The sequence below is a fragment of the Thalassophryne amazonica genome, chromosome 8 (genome assembly GCF_902500255.1).
Source record: "Thalassophryne amazonica chromosome 8, fThaAma1.1, whole genome shotgun sequence".
NCBI lineage: Eukaryota > Metazoa > Chordata > Actinopteri > Batrachoidiformes > Batrachoididae > Thalassophryne > Thalassophryne amazonica.
In genome coordinates, this window is record NC_047110.1 from 114,545,743 (window position 1) to 114,566,859 (window position 21,117).

At 40.2% G+C, this 21,117-nt stretch overlaps 1 protein-coding gene across 2 annotated transcripts; it reads left to right on the plus strand.

Moving 5' to 3' along the window:
• Positions 1 to 480: 480 nt before the first annotated feature.
• LOC117516358 lies at positions 481 to 20,948 on the plus strand. 2 transcript variants are annotated; one of them, XM_034177322.1, is made up of 4 exons: positions 481 to 933; positions 14,028 to 14,090; positions 14,168 to 14,355; positions 15,313 to 20,948. In XM_034177322.1, exons 3-4 carry the CDS (start codon positions 14,185 to 14,187, stop codon positions 16,198 to 16,200), a joined length of 1,059 nt encoding a protein of 352 aa, XP_034033213.1. In that variant the 5' UTR covers positions 481 to 933; positions 14,028 to 14,090; positions 14,168 to 14,184; the 3' UTR covers positions 16,201 to 20,948. The 2 variants fall into 2 exon arrangements, with proteins under 2 accessions (XP_034033213.1, XP_034033212.1); XM_034177321.1 differs by having other exon boundaries at positions 481 to 803.
• The last annotated feature ends 169 nt before the right edge of the window (positions 20,949 to 21,117 follow it).

A 21,117-nucleotide genomic window follows, 5' to 3' on the forward strand; every position in this document is an offset into this window, starting at 1 on the left:
GTAACTTCTTGGGGTGACCTCGTGTTGTTGTTGCTTTTGGTAAATGCTGTGGCTGGTTTTCGGCCACAGCATCCTCACCACCGAGCGCCCACAGGAAACTTTCTTCGTGGTTTGTACCGACACCTCACACTCCACCCGAACGTCAGTCTCACCCCCTGAAAAACCAAATTTGCGGGAAAATAACAAAAACTGGGAGTAGGTGTGACTGCAGGTGGACGAGGAGGCAAATCTGATTTTAACTTGTTTTAAAGTATTCTTTAAATATGCTAAGCGGTTCTTAAAACAGATTAACCCTGATTTGTGTCTTTTAGTCAAACACATGCAACAGGAACGGTAACGTGGATTAAAGCGGATTAAATCAGGTGCAGCAGTGAAGCATCATGGGAAACCGAGGCCGGAAGTCTGGTCATACCGTTGCTGCAACCTCCCGGCCAGGCGGTGGCGCTGTTGCAGCGTAGCCAAGTAAACCTCATATGAAGAAGATGAGACGGTGTGACGAACCTGTTCTCCAGCTGCTCGGAGTTTCTTTAAAATCTTTTTGTGCTTTGTTCGTCGGTGATGTTTAAAATCCGTCCTTTTATTTTGTCGGTCTGTGACGTTCGCGCGTGTTTTATAGCGGCTAACAGTCGCAACGTTTGTGAAGATGACGGCTGTTAGCTTGCTAACGCTGCGTTAGTAGCCGTTAGTAACGGTTCGGAAATGACCGTTAATCGGTGAAAGATGATGGAGTGCCAGCAGGGGGCGGAACATGGAAGCACAACAAAGGTGGAGCAAAGAGCCGCTGGATAAAGTCAAGAATGACGGTAACAGTATCGACTCGGTTCAGAAATAAACCTCCTCCTCCTTAAATAAACTCATGAAACGCGGATAAAAGCAGCCGGTCGACATGAAACGGTGACAGACCTCGGAACTGCTTAGGTCCGCCCCCAAGCTGTGAGTACCTCCTCCACGGGTGTTAGCCCCGCCCCCTTCTGAGGACTATTCAAGTTGTAGGAACAAACCCCCAGATTTCTTCAGGCTTCAGTTGTACACGTCAAACTGATCAAATTGTAGATCATGATAAACACCAAAATTGATCAGCATACTGAAATTAGGTTTTACACACACACACATATATATATACAAACACACGTGTGTGCGCACACAGGGAGTCAAGAAAGTATTCACAGCATTTATTTTTTCCCCACTTTTTATGTTTCAGCCTTATTCCAAATTGCAAAATGGATGAAATTCATATTTTTTTTCTTCAAAATTCTACACACAATACCCGATAATAATAACATGAAAAAAAGTTTTTGTTTTTTTTTTTAGATTTTTGCAAATTTATTAAAAAAAAAAAAAATCACAAATACATAAGTATTCACAGCCTTTTCCATGAAGCTCAACATTGAGCTCAGGTGCCTCCTGTTTCCTCTGATCATCCTTGAGATGTTTCTGCTGCTTAATTGGAGTCCACCTGGGGTCAATTCAGTTGATTGGACATTATTTGGAAAGACACACCTGTCTTCATATAAGGTCCCACAGTTGACAGTCAGAGCACAAACCAAGCATGAAGTCAAAGGAATTGTCTGTAGACCTCTGAGACAGGATTGTCTGGAAGCACAAATCTGGGGAAGGGTACAGAAACATTTCTGCTGCTTTGAAGGTCACAAAGAGCACAGTGACCTCCATCATTGGTAAATGGAAGAAGTTCAGATCCACCAGGACTCTTCCTAGAGCTGGATGCCCATCTAAACTGAGCGATTGGGGGAGAAGGACCTTCGTCAGGAGGTGACCAAGAACCCGATGGTCACTCTGTCAGAGCTCCAGCATTCCTCTGTGGAGAGAGTAGAACCTTCCAGAAGGACAATCATCTCTGCAGCAATCCACCAATCAGGCCTGTATGGTACAGTGTCCAGACAGAAGCCACTCCTTAGTAAAAGGCACATGGCAGCCCACCTGGAGTTTGACAAAAGACACCTGAAGGACTCTCAGACCAGGAGAAACAAAATTCTCTGGTCTGATGAGACAAAGACTGAACTCTTTGGCATCATGTTTGGAGGAAACCAGGCACCATCCCTACAGTGAAGCATGGTGGTGGCAGCATCATGCTGTGGGGATGTTTTTCAGCAGCAGGAACTGGGAGACTAGTCAGGATTGAGGGAAAGATGAATGCAGTAATGTACAGAGACATCCTGGATGAAAACCTGCTCCAGAGTGCTCTTGACCTCAGACTGGGGCGAAGGTTCATCTTTCAGCAGGACAATGACCCTAAGCACACAGCCAAGATATCAAAGGAGTGTCTTCAGGACAACTCTGTGAATGTCCTTGAGTGGTCCAGCCAGACCTGAATCTGACTGAACATCTCTGGAGAGATCTGAAAATGTCTGTGCACCAACGCTCCCCATCTGACCTGATGGAGCTTGAGAGGTGCTGCAAAGAGGAATGGACCAAACTGCCCAAAGATAGGTGCACCAAGCTTGTGGCATCATATTCAAGAAGACCTGAGGCTGGAATTACTGTCGAAGGTGCATCACCAAAGTATTGCGCAAAGGCTGTGAATACTTAAGTACACGTGATTTCTTATTTATTTTTTTATTATTATTATTTTTAGGGTCATTCCATATGAAAAGACCAAGGCTTCCAGTTTCATGGTCTCAGAATTGCTCTGTTTTTTTATATTTTGTGGTATGAGGTGTAAGATGAAGATTGCACTTCGTTCCAGTTAAATATCTCCACCCATTCCGATTTTATAGGCTGTTGAAAAAGGGGGCATGGCAACGTTAACTCTTTGTTATTGGTTTGTAAGCATTTTTAAGAGGCTCTAACTCAAAAACTAAATAAGATATCAATTTGATTTTTCAGAATGTATTAACTCTTTCTTAAACTCTCAGAAAAAATGATTTTTACAAACATTAACCCTCCACTGGCCACACAGGATCAGGGTGAAAATTGAAATTTGAATGGTACTGAAGCAAAATCAGCCGAATATAGGCTCAGTTTTCTCACATACCATTGAAGATGGTGCTTTGCTTTTAGTTTTCTGGAAAGCACATGCCAGGGGCTTCCAAAGGAAGTGAACTCCAGACTGATGCTGTTATTTATTTCAGAGCAATGTTAACCCTTTTCAGCCTTGGTTGCTGGGCGGGGCACTTTTGGACCCTCTTTTCACCATGTGGGTATCTTCTGATTTTCAAAAACTTTGTATCATCTAAAAGCCCTTGATATGTGCTGCTAGAAAAATTACCCACTGATATAAAACAAACACCCCTACACATAGAATTAAAGCCCTCTTTTCAGGGTATATCACACTTTTTGCATATATTCTAATGTACAGTAATATGTACATAGGCTTGTCCAAATTTTGTGAATTGAGACCCAAGTGATGTTACTGTTGGAGCAAAGGGGACCCACTCAGTATGTGTTTGTACTATACACCAAAATGTCAAATTAATGTTAGCAAGCTTGCCAGGTGATAAAATTGATTATCATGAGTTGATGTCAAAGATGGTCTGTTCAGTGCAGTCAAAAACTTGCATGCTTCACCGATGTGAGCTATGTCCGGGAAATGAGGCACTTGTCTCTTTTCTAGAGGAACGGTTGGCTGTGGCAGGGCTTGAGGAAATTAGATTCAAGCAATGGGTTACCGTTGACAGAACAACTATTGTAGAGCATGTTCTTGATCGTCAGGCCTACACTGAGAAGTTGGCTTCCATGGTTGATAAACTAACCACCCATCACTTTATTGCTAAGAATCAGGGGGCTTTTCTGGAAAAGCTAAAAACTAACGTGGGGGAAGATAAATGCATCATTCTGCTTGACTTTGCTGAGAATTACTCATTTGTAGTACAGGATGCAGCACAGGGTTACCACTGGGATAATTCCCAAGCAACCCTGCATCCCTTTACTGTGTACTACAAGATGAATGATTCCCTGCATTGTCGAAGCATATGTGTAATCAGCAGTCACTTGCAACACAACACAATTGCAGTTCATTATTTCCTCACTCAGGTTGTGCCCCTGATCAAAACAGGTATCCCGACAACTTTAAGCAAAGCATATTACTTCAGCGATGGGGCAGCCTCCCAATATAAAAATTTCAAGAACTTTTGCAACCTTCTCCATCACAAGGAAGACTTTGGCATGGAAGCAGAATGGCATTTTTTTGCCACTTCTCATGGAAAGAGTCCTTGCGATGGAATAGGGGGCACAATCAAGCGGGAGGCAGCCAGGCACAGTATGAAAGCAATTGCTTCGGGTCATATTCTTACTCCCCATGACTTATTTGAGTGGGCTCACGCAAATATCAAGGGGGTTGAGACAATTTTTGTTGAGAGTGAGGATGTTCAGAAGCACTCAAAGCAGCAGCTGAAGAGATTTGAGGGGGCTAAGAAAGTTCTGGGTACCAGGGATAACCACTGTTTCAGTGTAACTAGGAATGGTACCATTCTCGTCAAACGTTTGTTGGGCGAAGAGGAGGTCGGATTTGAGTGCAGTACCCCTATACCTGAGCCTCTAAAACTGGCAGACTGTATCCCTGGTCATTATGTGGCCTGCTTGTATGATGGCCATTGGTGGTTAGCAAATATCATTGAGAAATCTCAAGAGAATGGCGATGTCAAAGTTTCATTTATGCACCCAAATGGACCAGCCTTAAATTTCCACTGGCGTCGTAGGGTGGACGAATGCTGGGTACCTTTGACTCACATTCTCTTGATGGATGCTCCAGACACCACTGGACGTGGAAGGAACTATGTTTTATCTAGTCAAGAAGCTTCCAGAGTGCAGGCATGGTTTGACAGCCTGAAGTTGGCAACAGAGTAGAAGTCAATATTTACAGAGTAGCCTGGCAAAATTGTGGGCTTTTTTGTCCAGAACCAGAGGTACAAGGGTTGATTGTGAATAACAGAATGCATTAGGATGTTAACATAATTATTTAGTTCAAGGTTTACATATTTTATATTTTTAAAAAAATGAAAAAGAGCTGTTGTACATGTATTATTTATGCATTTTAGGTAACTATGCACCATAACTCCTATGTATTGTGTACATTTATGTACATACGACTGTACATTAAAATATATGCAAAAAGTGTGATATACCCTGAAAAGAGGGCTTTAATTCTATGTGTAGGGGTGTTTGTTTTATATCAGTGGGTAATTTTTCTAGCAGCACATATCAAGAACTTTTAGATGATACATAGTTTTTGAAAATCAGAAGATACCCACATGGTGAAAAAAGGGGTCCAAAAGTGCCCCGCCCGGCAACCAAGGCTGAAAAGGGTTAACATTGCTCTGAAATAAATAACAGCATCAGTCTGGAGTTCACTTCCTTTGGAAGCCCCTGGCATGTGCTTTCCAGAAAACTAAAAGCAAACACTATCTTCAATGGTATGTGAGAAAAGTGAGCCTATATTCGGCTGATTTTGCTTCAGTACCGTACAAATTTCAATTTTCACCCTGATCCTGTGTGGCCAGTGGAGGGTTAATGTTTGTAAAAATCATTTTTTTCTGAGAGTTTAAGACAGAGTTAATACATTCTGAAAAAATCTAATTGATATCTTGTTTAGTTTTTGAGTTAGAGCCTCTTAAAAATGCTTACAAAACAATAACAAAGGGTTAACGTTGCCACGCCCCCTTTTTCAACAGCCTATAAAATCGGAATGGGTGGAGATATTTAACTGGAACGAAGTGCAATCTTCATCTTACACCTCATACCACAAAATATAAAAAAACAGAGCAATTCTGAGACCTTAAAACTGGAAGATGTTCTCAATTTGGCTCATTTCATATGGAATGACCCTTTAATAACTTTGATAAAATTCAAAAAAGGTTTTTTCCTGTTGTCATTTTGGTGTGTTGTGTGTAGAATCTTGAGTTATTTTGTTTTGCACATCTAGAGTTACTTTGTTCTCTAAATCTATATTATGTATCTACATTTTTTTTGTGTTTTTGTGCCTCTGTTTTGTTTTGTATGTCTATATTTTGTTACGTACATCTATAGTTTGTTTTGTACGTCTATATTTTGTTTTGTACATCTATAGTTATTTTATATTTTGCACATCTATATTTTCTTTTTTACATCTATATTTTGATTTGTACATCATTATTTTATGTTTTGTACATCTATTTTGTTTTCTACATCTACAGTTATTTTATGTTTTGTAGGTCTATATCTAGATTTGTACATCTATAGTTATTTTATGCTTTGTTGTGAACATCTATTGTTTTCTATCTCTAGTTTTGTAGGCCTATATTTTGTTTTGTACGTCTGTAGTTGTTTTGGATCTCTGTAGTTGTTTTATGTTTTGTATGTCTGTGGTGTTATGTTTTGTTAGGTGAATTGGAATCTTTATAATTGTCCAGGTCCCCCTTGTAAAAGAGATTTCGATCTCATTGGGACTAACCTCGTTACATAAAGGTTAAATTAAAATTTATAGGTCTGTTTTATGTTTTGTGGGTCTATGTTTTGTATATCTGTAGTTTTGTAGAACTATGTTTTGTACGCCTGTAGGTCTGTGTTTTGTATCTATAGTTTTGTTTTGTAGGTCTGTATTTTGTTTTGTAGCCTCTGTCTGTAGTTTGTTTTGTAGGTCTGTAGTTTGTTTTGTATGTCTTGAGTTTTGTAGGTCTATATTTTGTTTTGTATCTTTTGTCTGTAGTTTGTTTTGTAGGTCTATATTTTGTTTTGTAGCCTCTGTCTGTAGTTTGTTTTGTAGGTCTGTATTTTGTTTTGTAGGTCTGTAGATCATTTGAGTTTTGTAGGTCTGTTTTGTACATCTGTAGTTGTGTTTTGTAGGTCTATATTTTCTTTTGGAGTCCAGATTTCCATACCAGACAATTATGGATGAGGTGAGAACGCATTGAATGATGGCGGTGTAAAACTGAAGCAGGATGTTGTGCCTGACTGAATTTTTTGAGTTGTCCGAGAAAAAATAATCTTTTATTAGCTTTTTTTGTAGATTTGATCCGAATGCAGTTTTCACTTGTGTGTTACTAATGTGTGTACCTCGGAATTTGAATGACTCAGTGATAGAGATGGACTGAGTAGAAATGAAAATGGGGATTTTGTGAGAGGGTGAGCGTGAGAAGTCGACTGTGAGTTCCTGGGTTTTGATGTGTTAAGCTGTAGGTTATTGTTTTGGCACCAAGTCACTGCTTGGGTGACCTGTTCACGGTAGTGATGTTCGTTATTGTTAGTGATGAGTCCAATTATTGTAATGTCATCTGCATATTTAAGAATGGAAACTGAACTATGGGTGGATGTGAGGGATTTTGTGTAGATGGAGAAAAGCCAAGGGGAAAGAACACAACCCTGCGGGGCACCTGTGCTGAGGGTCAGAGGTTGTCTTGTATGTCTGTAGATGTTTTGAATTTTGTAGGTCTATATTTTGTTTTATACATCTGTCGTTGTTTTGTAGGTCTATATTTTTTTGTATGTCTGTAGTTTTGTAGGTCTGTATTTTTTGTATGTCTCTAGTTATGTTGTGTTGGTCTATATTTTGTTTTCTACGTCTGTATTTGTGTTTTGTAGGTCTATTTTTATATGTCTGTAGTTTTGTAGGTCTATTTTGTTTTGTATGTCTTCAGTTGTTTTGTAGGTCTATATTTTGTTTTGTACATCTGTAGTTGTGTTTTGTAGGTGTGTATTTTGTTTGTATGTCTGTAGTTTTTGTGTTTTGTAGGTATGAAGTGTTTAGAGGAGGATTTTCTTTAAAAAGAAGACCTGAAAGTTCAGTTACAATTTACCAGAAGGTATATCTAAGGTGAAAGCCTAGATTTTATGTTTTGTTGAAAGAATTAAGTACTTTTTTATAGTCTTTTGTAGCCTTATTTTTATAGACTTAAAGGGAAAAGACAGCACTTTGTCTGTCTGTCTGTCTATGCTTCTCAATTTTCAATTTCAGTGGAGCTTTATTGATATGGGAGACATGTTTACATTGTCAAAGCATTACAGAGTAGAAATTAAAAATTAAGTCCTTTCTCTGTCCCTCTCCCTCTCTGTCTGTCTGTCTCCCTCTCTCTCTTGTTTTGTATGTCTGTAGTTGTTTTGTGATTTGCAGGTCTATATTTTGTTTTGTATGTCTGTCGTTTTGTGTTTTTGTAGGTCTATATTTTGTTTTGTATGTCTGTAATTGTTTAGTGTTTTGTAGGTCTATATTTTGTGTGTCTGTAGTTGTGTTTTGTAGGTCTATATTTTGTTTTGTATGGCTGTAGTTGGTTTGTAGGTCTATATTTTGATTTGTATGCCTTTAGACATTTAGTGTGTTGTAGGTGTGTATTTTGTTTTGTATGTTTGTAGTTCAGTGTTTTGTATGTCTGTATTTTGTTTTGTATGTCTCTAGTTGTTTAGTGTTTTGTAAGTCTGTATTTTGTTTTGTATGTCTCTAGTTGTTTAGTATTTTGTAGGTCTGTATTTTGTTTTGTTTGTAGATGTTTAGTGTTTTGTAGGTCTGTATTTTGTATGTCTAGATGTTTTGAGTTTTGTACGTCTATATTTTGTGTGTCTGTAGTTGTGTCTTGTAGGTCTGTGTTTTGTTTTGTATGTCTGTAGTTGTGTTTTGTAGGCCTATATTTAGTTTTGTATGTCAGTAGTTGTTTAGTGTTTTGGAGGTCTGTATTTTGTATGTCTGTAGTTGTTCAGTGTCTTGCAGGTCTTTATTTTGTTTTGGAGGTCTGAAGATGTTTAGTGTCTTGTAGGTCTGTATTTTGTGTGTCTGTAGTTGTTCAGTGTCTTGTAGGTCTGTATTTTGTTTTGGAGGTCTCTAGTTGTTTAGTGTTTTGTAGGTCTGTATTTTGTTTTGTTTGTAGATGTTTAGTGTCTTGTAGGTCTGTATTTTGTGTGTCTGTAGTTGTTCAGTGTTTTGTAGGTCTGTATTTTGTTTTGGAGGTCTCTAGTTGTTTAGTGTTTTGTAGGTCTGTATTTTGTTTTGTATGTCTGTAATTGTTTAGTGTTTTGTAGGTCTATATTTTGTGTGTCTGTAGTTGTGTTTTGTAAGTCTGTATTTTGTTTTGTATGTCTCTAGTTGTTTAGTATTTTGTAGGTCTGTATTTTGTTTTGTTTGTAGATGATTAGTGTCTTGTAGGTCTGTGTTTTGTATGTCTGTAGTTGTTTTGTATGTCTGTAGTTGTTTAGTGTTTTGTAGGTCTGTATTTTGTATGTCTAGATGTTTTGAGTTTTGTACGTCTATATTTTGTGTGTCTGTAGTTGTGTCTTGTAGGTCTGTGTTTTGTTTTGTATGTCTGTAGTTGTGTTTTGTAGGCCTATATTTAGTTTTGTAGGTCTGTATTTTGTTTTGTATGCCTGTAGTTGTTTAGTGTTTTGGAGGTCTGTATTTTGTTTTGTATGTCTGTAGTTGTTTAGTGTTTTGGAGGTCTGTATTTTGTATGTCTGTAGTTGTTCAGTGTCTTGCAGGTCTTTATTTTGTTTTGGAGGTCTGAAGATGTTTAGTGTCCTGTAGGTCTGTATTTTGTGTGTCTGTAGTTGTTCAGTATTTTGTAGGTCTGTATTTTGTTTTGGAGGTCTCTAGTTGTTTAGTGTTTTGTAGGTCTATATTTTGTTTTGTTTGTAGATGTTTAGTGTCTTGTAGGTCTGTATTTTGTGTGTCTGTAGTTGTTCAGTGTTTTGTAGGTCTGTATTTTGTTTTGTTTGTAGATGTTTAGTGTCTTGTAGGTCTGTATTTTGTGTGTCTGTAGTTGTTCAGTGTTTTGTAGGTCTGTATTTTGTTTTGGAGGTCTCTAGTTGTTTAGTGTTTTGTAGGTCTGTATTTTTTGTTTGTAGATGTTTAGTGTCTTGTAGGTCTGTGTTTGGTTGTTTGTAGTTGTTTTGTTTTGTATGTCTGTAGTTGTTTAGTGTTTTGTACGTCTATATTTTGTGTGTCTGTAGTTGTGTCTTGTAGGTCTGTATTTTGTTTTTCTATGTCTGTAGTTCAGTGTTTTGGAGATCTATATTTTGTTTTGTATGTCTGTAGTTTTTAGTGTTTTGTAGGTCTGTATTTTGTATGTCTGTAGTTTTTAGTGTTTTATAGGTCTGTATTTTGTTTTGTATGTCTCTAGTTGTTTAGTGTTTTGTAGGTCTGTATTTTGTTTTGTTTGTAGATGTTTATTGTCTTGCAGGTCTGTGTTTTGTTTTGTATGCCTGTAGTTGTTTAGTGTTTTGGAGGTCTGTATTTTGTTTTATATGTCTCTAGTTGTTTAGTGTTTTGTAAGTCTGTATTTGCAGCAGTGGGGAATAAGTTTCATTACAGTAGAAGTCTTTCAGAAAGCGCTGTAACTAGGTTTAAGGATATGATTCCTTCTTTATTATGTTCTCCAATGCCATATACCAACGTAGTGCAGAGTAGCTACCTAAACTCTGTGAGTGAGATAGACTGTCTCATCAATTGTTTTACATCTTCACTGAGCACAACTTTGGATGCTGTAGCTCCTCTGAAAAAGAGAGCCTTAAATCAGAAGTGCCTGACTCCATGGTATAACTCACAAACTCGCAGCTTAAAGCAGATAACCCGTAAGTTGGAGAGGAAATCACTAATTTAGAAGATCTTCATTTAGCCTGGAAAAAGAGTCTGTTGCTCTATAAAAAAGCCCTCCATAAAGCTAGGACATCTTACTACTCATCACTAATTGAAGAAAATAAGAACAACCCCAGGTTTCTTTTCAGCACTATAGCCAAGCTGACAAAGAGTCAGAGCTCTATTGAACCGAGTATTCCTTTAACTTTAACTAGTAATGACTTCATGACTTTCTTTGCTAATAAAAGTTTAACTGTTAGAGAAAAAATTACTCATAACCATCCCAAAGACATATCGTTATCTTTGGCTGCTTTCAGTAATGCTGGTATTTGGTTAGACTCCTTCTCTCCGATTGTTCTGTCTGAGTTATTTTCATTAGTTACTTCCTCCAAACCATCAACATGTCTATTAGACCCCATTCCTACCAGGATGCTCAAGGAAGCCCTACCATTAATTAATGCTTTGATCTTAAATATGATCAATCTATCTTTATTAGTTGGCTATGTACCACAGGCTTTTAAGGTGGCAGTAATTAAACCATTACTTAAAAAGCCATCACTTGACCCAGCTATCTTAGCTAATTATAGGCCAATCTCCAACCTTCCTTTTCTCTCAAAAATTCTTGAAAGGGTAGTTGTAAAACAGCTAACTGATCATCTGCAGAGGAATGGTCTACTTGAAGAGTTTCAGTCAGGTTTTAGAATTCATCATAGTACAGAAACAGCATTAGTGAAGGTTACAAATGATCTTCTCATGGCCTCAGACAGTGGACTCATCTCTGTGCTTGTTCTGTTAGACCTCAGTGCAGCTTTTGATACTGTTGACCATAAAATTTTATTACAGAGATTAGAGCATGCCATAGGTATTAAAGGCATTGTGCTGCGGTGGTTTGAATCATATTTATCTAATAGATTACAATTTGTTCATGTAAATGGGGAGTCTTCGTCACAGACTACGGTTAATTATGGAGTTCCACAAGGTTCTCTGCTAGGACCAATTTTATTCACTTTATACATGCTTCCCTTAAGCAGTATTATTAGAAAGCATTGCTTAAATTTTCATTGTTACGCAGATGATACCCAGCTTTACTTATCCATGAAGCCAGAGGACACACACCAATTAGTTAAACTGCAGGAATGTCTTACAGACATAAAGACATGGATGACCTCTAATTTCCTGCTTTTAAACTCAGATAAAACTGAAGTTATTGTACTTGGCCCCACAAATCTTAGAAACATGGTCTCTAACCAGATCCTTACTCTGGATGGCATTACCCTGACCTGTAATACTGTGAGAAATCTTGGAGTAATTTTTGATCAGGATGTTTAATGTTTGGTAGGTCTGTATTTTGTTTTGTAGGTCTGTAGTTAATGTTTGGTAGGTCTGTATTTTGTTTTGTAGGTCTGTCGATGTTTAGTGTCTTTTAGGTCTGTATTTTGTTTGGTAGGTCTGTCGATGTTTAGTGTCTTGTAGGTCTGTATTTTGTTTGGTAGGTCTGTCGATGTTTAGTGTCTTGTAGGTCTGTATTTTGTATGTCTGTAGATGTTTTGAGTTTGTAGGTCTATATTTTGTGTCTGTAGTTGTGTTTTGTAGGTCTGTATGTTGTTTTGTATGTCTGTTGTTTAGTGTCTTGTAGGTCTGTATGTTATTTTGTATGTCTGTTGTTGTTTAGTGTCTTGTAGGTCTGTATGTTATTTTGTATGTCTGTTGTTGTTTAGTGTCTTGTAGGTCTGTATGTTATTTTGTATGTCTGTTGTTGTTTGTGTCTTGGAGGTCTGTATGTTGTTTTGTAGATCTGTAGTTGTTTAGTGTTTTGGAGGTCTGTATTTTGTTTTGTATGCCTGGAGTTGTTTAGTGTTTTGGAGGTCTGTATTTTGTTTTGTATGCCTGGAGTTGTTTCATGTTTCGGAGGTCTGTATTTTGTTTTGGAGGTCTGTAGTTTTTTTAGTGTTTGGTAGGTCTGTATTTTGTTTTGGAGGTCTGTAATTGTTTGTTTGGTAGGTCTGTATTTTGTTTTGGAGGTCTGTAGTTGTTTAGTGTTTTGTAGGTCTGTGTTTTGTAGGTCTGTAGTTGTTTAGTGTTTTGTAGGTCTGTGTTTTGTAGGTCTGTAGTTGTTTAGTGTTTTGTAGGTCTGTGTTTTGTAGGTCTGTAGTTGTTTAGTGTTTTGTCGGTCTGTAGATGTTTAGTGTTTTGTCGGTCTGTAGTTGTTTAGTGTTTTGTAGGTCTGTAGATGTTTAGTGTTTTGTAGGTCTGTAGTTGTTTAGTGTTTGGTAGGTCTGTATTTTATTTTGTAGGTCTGTAGTTGTTTAGTGTTTGGTAGGTCTGTATTTTATTTTGTAGGTCTGTAATTGTTTAATGTTTGGTAGGTCTGTATTTTGTTTTGTAGGTCTGTAGTTGTTTAGTGTTTTGTAGGTCTGTATTTTGTTTGGTAGGTCTGTCGATGTTTAGTGTCTTGTAGGTCTGTATTTTGTATGTCTGTAGATGTTTTGAGTTTGTAGGTCTATATTTTGTGTCTGTAGTTGTGTTTTGGAGGTCTGTATGTTGTTTTGTAGATCTGTAGTTTAGTGTTTTGGAGGTCTGTATGTTTTGTAGATCTGTAGTTGTTTAGTGTTTTGGAGGTCTGTATTTTGTTTTGTAGATCTGTAGTTGTTTAGTGTTTTGGAGGTCTGTATTTTGTTTTGTATGCCTGGAGTTGTTTAGTGTTTAGGAGGTCTGTATTTTGTTTTGTATGCCTGTAGTTGTTTAATGTTTTGGAGGTCTGTATTTTGTTTTGTAGGTCTGAAGTTTTTTAGTGTTTGGTAGGTCTGTATTTTGTTTTGTAGGTCTGTAATTGTTTAATGTTTGGTAGGTCTGTATTTTGTTTTGTAGGTCTGTAGTTGTTTAATGTTTGGTAGGTCTGTGTTTTGTAGGTCTGTAGTTGTTTAGTGTTTTGTAGGTCTGTGTTTTGTTTTGTAGGTCTGTAGTTGTTTAATGTTTGGTAGGTCTGTGTTTTGTAGGTCTGTAGTTTAGTGTTTTGTAGGTCTGTGTTTTGTCGGTCTGTAGTTGTTTAGTGTTTTGTAGGTCTGTGTTTTGTCGGTCTGTAGTTGTTTAGTGTTTTGTCGGTCTGTATTTTATTTTATAGGTTTGTAATTGTTTAATGTTTGGTAGGTCTGTATTTTGTTTTGTAGGTCTGTAGTTGTTTAGTGTTTTGTAGGTCTGTATTTTGTTTTGTAGGTCTGTAGTTGTTTAGTGTTTGGTAGGTCTGTGTTTTGTAGGTCTGTAGTTTAGTGTTTGGTAGGTCTGTGTTTTGTCGGTCTGTAGTTGTTTAGTGTTTTGTAGGTCTGTGTTTTGTCGGTCTGTAGTTGTTTAGTGTTTTGTCGGTCTGTATTTTATTTATAGGTTTGTAATTGTTTAATGTTTGGTAGGTCTGTATTTTGTTTTGTAGGTCTGTAGTTGTTTAATGTTTTGTAGGTCTGTATTTTGTTTTGTAGGTCTGTAGTTGTTTAATGTTTTGTAGGTCTGTAATTTTTTATTTTTTAAGATGACCTCTCTTTGGCAGGTCTTATCAGAACTCTTCGCAGCCTTTTGCAGACCCACGTCACTCGTCAGTCCCAATGTGCCGGTAGGTGACTTCCCCCGTTAACGGGTCGGCACATTTGTGCTCACACGATGCTGAGTTTGTGTTCCTGTGTGGTTCAGGTTCCTGTCCTGATCTGATGATGAACAGGAGCGAGCGGCCCAGTGCGCGACCCCCGCCAGTGGCCCTCACCCCCCAGCTGCCCCCCAGGGCCCACCACCGGCCCCTCTGCGCGTCTGTGTCCTCCGACAGCAGCGGGCGCTTCAGAGCTCTGGAGACGCAGGAATGGAAGGACAACCTGAAAGCTCAGGTGGGCGGAAGAGAATGTTGAGGACAGTATTGTGTTCACCGACTCTCACAGGTCACATGATCACTGACGTGACCCTTCAGATGAAGAGGTCATTTAGGACGTGAGCCTGTAAAGATGCTGCTGATAATAAATGTTCCAGAATGTGATTTCCAATTAAAACTTGAGCGTTAGAGAAGCAGCAGGTTCACGTCAAGCGCGCTTGTGCGCCACAGCATCGCCACCTGACTTTCTTAAATTGTAACTTTTTCTTTATTCATATGTCATTTTAATTGTGTGAATTTAATTGTAATTGTTGTGTAATGTTTGCTGAAAAGAGGGTTTTAATCTCATTAGGAGTTTCCTGGTTAAATAAAGGTTAAATAAATAAATCAATTAAAAATAAAAACGAGTTAAAGCTAACGTGAAACTCTAAACATGTCTAACTGTAAAGTAGAAAAAGTGAATTATGCACAATGCAATGTGTAAAAAATAATCAGAAAATCTATTTTTAAATATGTTCACTTTTCACGTTTTTAAATAAACATGATTTCTTCTTGTTCTGCAATTCATCAAAATATCAGTTTGTACTAAAAATTTTAGTTAATTTCTTTGTGGTGTTATTAAACGTGTAATACACCTACAATCAAATGAAGTATTTGTTCATAAGTTTGTATCTCTTTTTAAATGAAATGGACAGACTGTTAGGAATAACTTTGAAGTTCTGAGAAAAAAATGTATAAGCTGTATGTAATGAGGCGGTTTAGTGATGTTTAAACTCAAGGTTTTGTTTTAGAAGAGATGTGTCGTATCAGGAGTTGCGCTGTGTGAAGTGTCATCGTTGAGCGTCTCTTTCTTTAAAGAATGAGGTCGTAGAAAAACTTCTTAACTACTGAATACAGAATCCTTTTGATTCCTAAAGTTGTGGGGACATGTTTTGGACAAAAATACGGACCTGGGCATGTCTTTTCTGTCTTTCAGATGGAGCAGGCTCACAGTGCAGGAGCTGCCAGTAGCACCGGCTCTCTGGAGCGGGCATCCCTGTTCTGTGCGTCACCGTCCTCTGCTGTCTTCAGCTCTGGACTGTCCAGCCCGGTGGAAATCCTCAACAAGACCAAATCCTCCAGCCGCTTCTCTCTCTTCTCGCCACCCTGGAACAGCAGCTCTGAGTCCGACTCCAACCCTCCATCTCGCTCAGAATCCAAGAAGCTGCGGAACTACAGCAGGAGAGCCGCCACGGGGCCCGCCGGGATGGGGACCCGGGTCTCCGATACTCCAGAACCCAAGCCCAGCGGACCAGAACACTTCCAGTACTCAGAACCCGTCATCTCAAAGGTGACCGACTACATCTACGTTGGTAATCTGAATGCGGCATACAACGGCCGCACCCTGTGCCGCAACAATATAGATAGCATCATCGACATGAGCAGTGTGCCGGGCGAACTGGGTCCCAGCCTGAGCCTCATACCGTGTACCTGCTCTCGTGGCACCCGCCACAGCTGGTCTCGCCTCAAGGTGGATATCGGTGATGTGCCGGATGCGTTGGGAGGTGGCCCATCTCTGAAACACCGCTGTTTCGAAGACATCAATGAGTGCATCAACGCCTCCACAGAGAAGAGGAAACGTGTCTTGGTCCACTGTCGAGACGGGTTCTCCCTGGCGCCGACGTGCATCATCCAGTACTTGATGGTGAAGCAGAACATGAGGCTGATCGCCGCCTACGAGCTGCTGAGGGCCAAGTACCCAGTGAACATCAGGGAGTGCCACCAAAATGTGCTGGTCAGCCTGGAGAGGGCGCTGCGTCCCGGCGTCTATGTCGACCCCGAGTGCTTCAAACAAGCCATCTCTCGCAAGGTGGCATGGACTTGACCATGTTTCCTAGCATCCTCAGCTGCTATTTAAAGTTCTCTCCACAGCACTGGATATTTTCCTGTAGACGACCAACGGCAGCTGTGCCTTTTCCCCGGAGACGGTCAAACTGGATGTGAACTTTCCCACAAGGTTCAGAGATTCATTAAGTTATAAAACTGACGTATTTCTTCCGAAGCTGCCGGACACACCAGGGTTATCAGTGTAAAGTGGGAGGGACTGGAAGCTCAGCACCATGTGGGGCTGTCGTGCAGGGGACGCTGTGGTGCTAATTGTAAATCTTAGACCAGAAGCGCCGGCTGCCTACGGCCAGGCTCAGTCGATCCGCTCACAGGAAATTACAGTGAATGCAGATATCTACTTCTTCTTCCGGGTCGTTTCACACTCGTGTTTCTGGTGATTATGGGACATTATTGAAAACAGTCAGAAGGCGTGCGGGTTGGTCTGGTATGGAGATATTTTTGGTGAGTGGGGAGGACTACGTTCCCATTAGGCAGCGTGGCCCCCGGTTCTCTTCTGGTTGTGTTAGACTTGTAAGGTTAGAGGTGTGGGTGGGGCTCGTGCATGTGGAAAAGCAGAAAACACGAGTGGTCTTTGGTCTTCCAGTTCTCTGTATCAGATGGACGGCGCCCCCACCAGGACCACGGTTTTAGTTGCTGCTCCCTGAGCACAAACCACATTTTCATATGGACATTTGCACTCATACATTAATTTTACCATAATTTTACCATTATGGGTGTGGCAGTGTCATGGAACAGAGAAACCCACACCGGGACCAGATAAGTGAGGTTCCCTCGATACAACATTTAGTTTATTGTGGACAAACACCAAACAAACTGAGCCGGTTCTCAGGGAGCAAAACCAAGTCCTGCTGTTATACAGCTACATGAAAGTGTTCCTTTGTCAGGTCATGAAGTTTACGCTGGCAGGACAGCGGGTGGATGGAGGACCGTCCCCTGTTCTGTAGGATATTTGTTGGAGTCTTTAATCATCAGTCGATCATCAAAACGAGCCCTTGGGAGATTTTGTGGGTCAGTTTCAGATGTCAGATTTTTTATCAGCAGTTGTTGCAATTCTACGATGGTGTCCTTGACTACTTAGTGAGAGCAAAAGCTAATAGGCTCCAAATTCACTGTTGTGATTGAAGGATATTTTGGGTGGGGGAACTAGCAGTGACCCCGCCTTCCCCATCATTCCTGCCCTGTGTGGCTGTGCTTCACTGGCACAGTGGCCATATAAGTACTCAACGTAATCACATCCAACACCGCTTGTGCAAGGGAGTGGGGTGATTGATCAAGGGCCCCGCCTGCAGTGTGGCGACAACATGGCATTGATGCACCTCCTCATATTTGTTCACTTTATCACACATCTTGTGTACACATAGATGTATAGCAAACACACACACTCGGGTAACTACTTTTACTTTTTAACTCATGTAAAGTCCTGCACATAGCAACATAGCCACCGCTGCATGTTTCACCACCATTTCTTTCATGAATGTTTTATGCAGTTGTTATTGTTATTAATTATTTACTGTTGTTTTATGCCCAATTAAAATGGGAGGAAAACCAAAAGTTGCAACAGTCTTTTGCAATAGAAAAATTGTCCATATACTTAATGTACTGGAGCTCTTGGCAAAAAAGTTGTTGTCCCTGCATTAATGGCAAATGTCCACCAGGTGGAGATATTGCTCCATTTCAAGAACCTTGAAACACAGACCTTGGTTTGAATCCCGTTCATGCATCTGCATTGTCTCAGTCCACCCAGGTTTGAATGGTTCTCTGTGTCGCCGACTGAACGGTTTCCCAACAGGCTGGGAGAAATATCTCGTTGTCCATCTCTGAAGTAGCAGCCGGTCTGCTCTGTGTCAGCCTGATCCTGTCAGGTGCCAAAACTTGTGCCAAATACTAATGCAGATCTGGCTCTGTCCACTGTGGCGACCCTGAACAAAAAAATGGGAGCAGCCGAATGAACAACAACAGCTCTGAAATATAGGGTGTTCGCCTGGATCTTGACTGTTTCGGGTAAAGTACAGGATTTAGTCCAATTGTGTAACTGCCACTTCACTCATCCTTCCATATGTCCTTTATGTTGGTGAAAGATATTAAGAATATCCACTAGAGGGCGATCTAGTCCATCTTGAAATTTTCTGGCAACATCAAACATGTCTGCTACAAAAGAAACAAACGTGTAGACTGAGGCTGTTGGTGTACTATTAAATACAGTCTTCGTATCCTGAGGGTTGTGCTATGCTGCCCCCGTGATTTCTGCTGGCGCTGCCACATTTCTTCACCATCCGTAAGCTTTTAGGAAATGGACACAAATACGGGTGAACTGTACGCAGAGTGCAAATGTCAAGTCTTTGCTTGCTGTTCAGCCGCATGTATCAGTCCAACATTGGGCGAGTTGTGAGTCTGCAAGTGCGAGTTCTCGCTGAACGCGTGCGCGTGTGTCCAGTTTCAACCTTCTGTTGGTTTTTGCTGAAGTTTTATCACTGATCACTGCGGCTCTTTTGTGGGACATCCTGAGAGTTGTCAGAGTTTCTGCAGAACAGCCAGTCATTTTGGGTCCTGGACAGTTCCAGTGCGCGTGCCCCTCAGTTTTGTGCTGCAGGTCTATAGCGCCTCACCATGGGTGACTGTTGAACAGTATCAGAGTCTCGAACCCTGGTGTTTCTGGCCCTGTGAACGGGACATAAACGGCGTCTTGGTGTAATGTTGTAGTTGGTCATAGTTGTGCGTCTCGATGTTGTCGGGGTGTTTTTTGTTTTTTCTTTAACAGGAGATCTCAGGACGTTTTTGATGTCATTCAAGATTCAAGCGGGAACCAGTCTTTGGAGTTTGTCTACAGTTTTCTTCACACTGGAACTAAATGCACTTTTGGGTGGCGCTTGAAGTTCGCCGTCACATATGGGGTTCGACTAATGCAACCAGACATTTAACAAACTTTGCTTCCATCTTGTGGCAAAAGATTTTCTGTTTTAAAAAATAATTCAATTTATTATGTTTTGGTCATTTGACCCCCCCCCCCCCCCCCCCCCCCCCCCAAAAAAAAGATTTGAATGTGTCAGTTTTCTGTTAAAACTCCGAAGGTTTGTTTATATCAAATTGAGATTCTGATCCAGATTTGCTCCAGACGTCACATGTCCATTCTGTCACGAGGTTTGTTTTGTTTTTAATGTAAGGGGTGGTGCCGGTCACTTCCTGTGCGCCGTGCTGCCGTTCCTGCCTCACCTGATATCTTTTGGTTTCACTTTGAAAATGTTCAGTGGTTTATTTACATCACAGATTAAAAGCAAGCAAACAAAAAAGCTCTTGAGGCCACTTGAGATGCAGTTTAGACAGCTTTTTGATGCCACGTGTGACATGTCACGTCTGAACGTTTCCTTTTTCTTCCAAACTAAAATCTGTGTTGCTGGTATCAGTGAGTGTAGCAGTTTGTGGGTCTGAGATGCTGCTACGGTTGTAAGCAGCAGCGAGTTCGATTCAGCTGGACTCCAGAAGTTAACCTGATGATCAGACGGCCGTCTTGTCCTCTGTGAGGACGCACCGGCACCATCTTTTTGTTGGGTTCTTGTCACAAACAGATTCTAGTCTATGAAGTTACGTGTGTGTGGATGGTCTGTCTTCAGATGGTCTGTGGACTGTCGTTTGTCTGTCTGCTGTCTGTCAGCCGGCTGGTCTGTCTACAGGTGGACTGTGGACTTTCTGGAAGGTCTGTGGGCTGTCTGTGGACTGAGGTTCACCTGTGGGCCGTCTGGTCTGTCTGTAGTTTGTGGATGGTCCGTATTACTACTTTCCCACTGAACTGAATTCACTTTGAACAGTCAGACATGTTCCCACAAAATCCTAATTACGATCTTTGGTTTGATGTTTACTTCTGGGATGATGCCCAGTTGGTGTTTCCACACTGATGTCACTTCCTGTTTCAGTCTGATTAGATTGATTATTGTTTTTAATCAGTCGGGCTGCGTCCGGGGCCTGTCGGGTCCATGTCTATATGCATTTATTTCTTTGGGCATTGATGGGTTTATTTTGGGTCTTTAACAGCATGTTGAGCCTCCACAGATGTTTTTTGAAAATTCATATTCTTTTGATGTCCACATTCATTTTTTTCTTCTCCTATTTCATGTTAAAAGTGTTAACTCAGCAAGAACGTGGACATAGAAAATGTCCTCCTGATGTCCACAAATTAGGATCAAAGTTCAAACACCTTCATATAGTGTTTTTGTTTCTTCCCTGCCATGTGGTGGGTAATGGTGGTACAGTTTGGTTGTCATGTGATCACAGTGCAGTAGGTTGGCAACAGTTTGGTGCCTTCGTTTGAATCCTTATTGTGACCGTATGGTGACGTTTGCACACTGTATATGATGTTTCTGGATTTGTTGTAAAATGCTGAATATTGTTCGATGCTTCTGACGTTTTATTTTTGGCTAAGTGATGCTGGTGTAAAGTTTTCTGAGCTGTAATATATTTGCTGTTACGTTATCGATGACGAGTGATCAGTTTCTTTGCAGATGATATGTTCTTACAAGGTGCTGCTGTAAATGATTTTTCGGCATATTTTTGGATTTTCTTTTGTCAAGTGAAGTCTTCATCACAACAGACTGAATTATTGTCCTTCATCCTTCTCTCAGGTGATTTCTCAGTGGCCCAGAATGTTCTAGGTGAATATGACGTTCACATATGTGAAGTGATGTACTTATCTAATTTGTACAACTGGAATATTAAAGAGATGATTCATGTTTATTTGGTCATTATTGTTTTAAGTCCCGCAGTTTCAAATGTTTTTTCATTCTGTAGGACCAGTTCAGTGAGTAATTAAGTGGGCGGAGCTGGCAGATGTTTGGAACAAAGTCGAAAATGTTTTAACTGGTGATGGTCACCAAGGACTCGGGGCAGGTCTGTTTCATGTGGT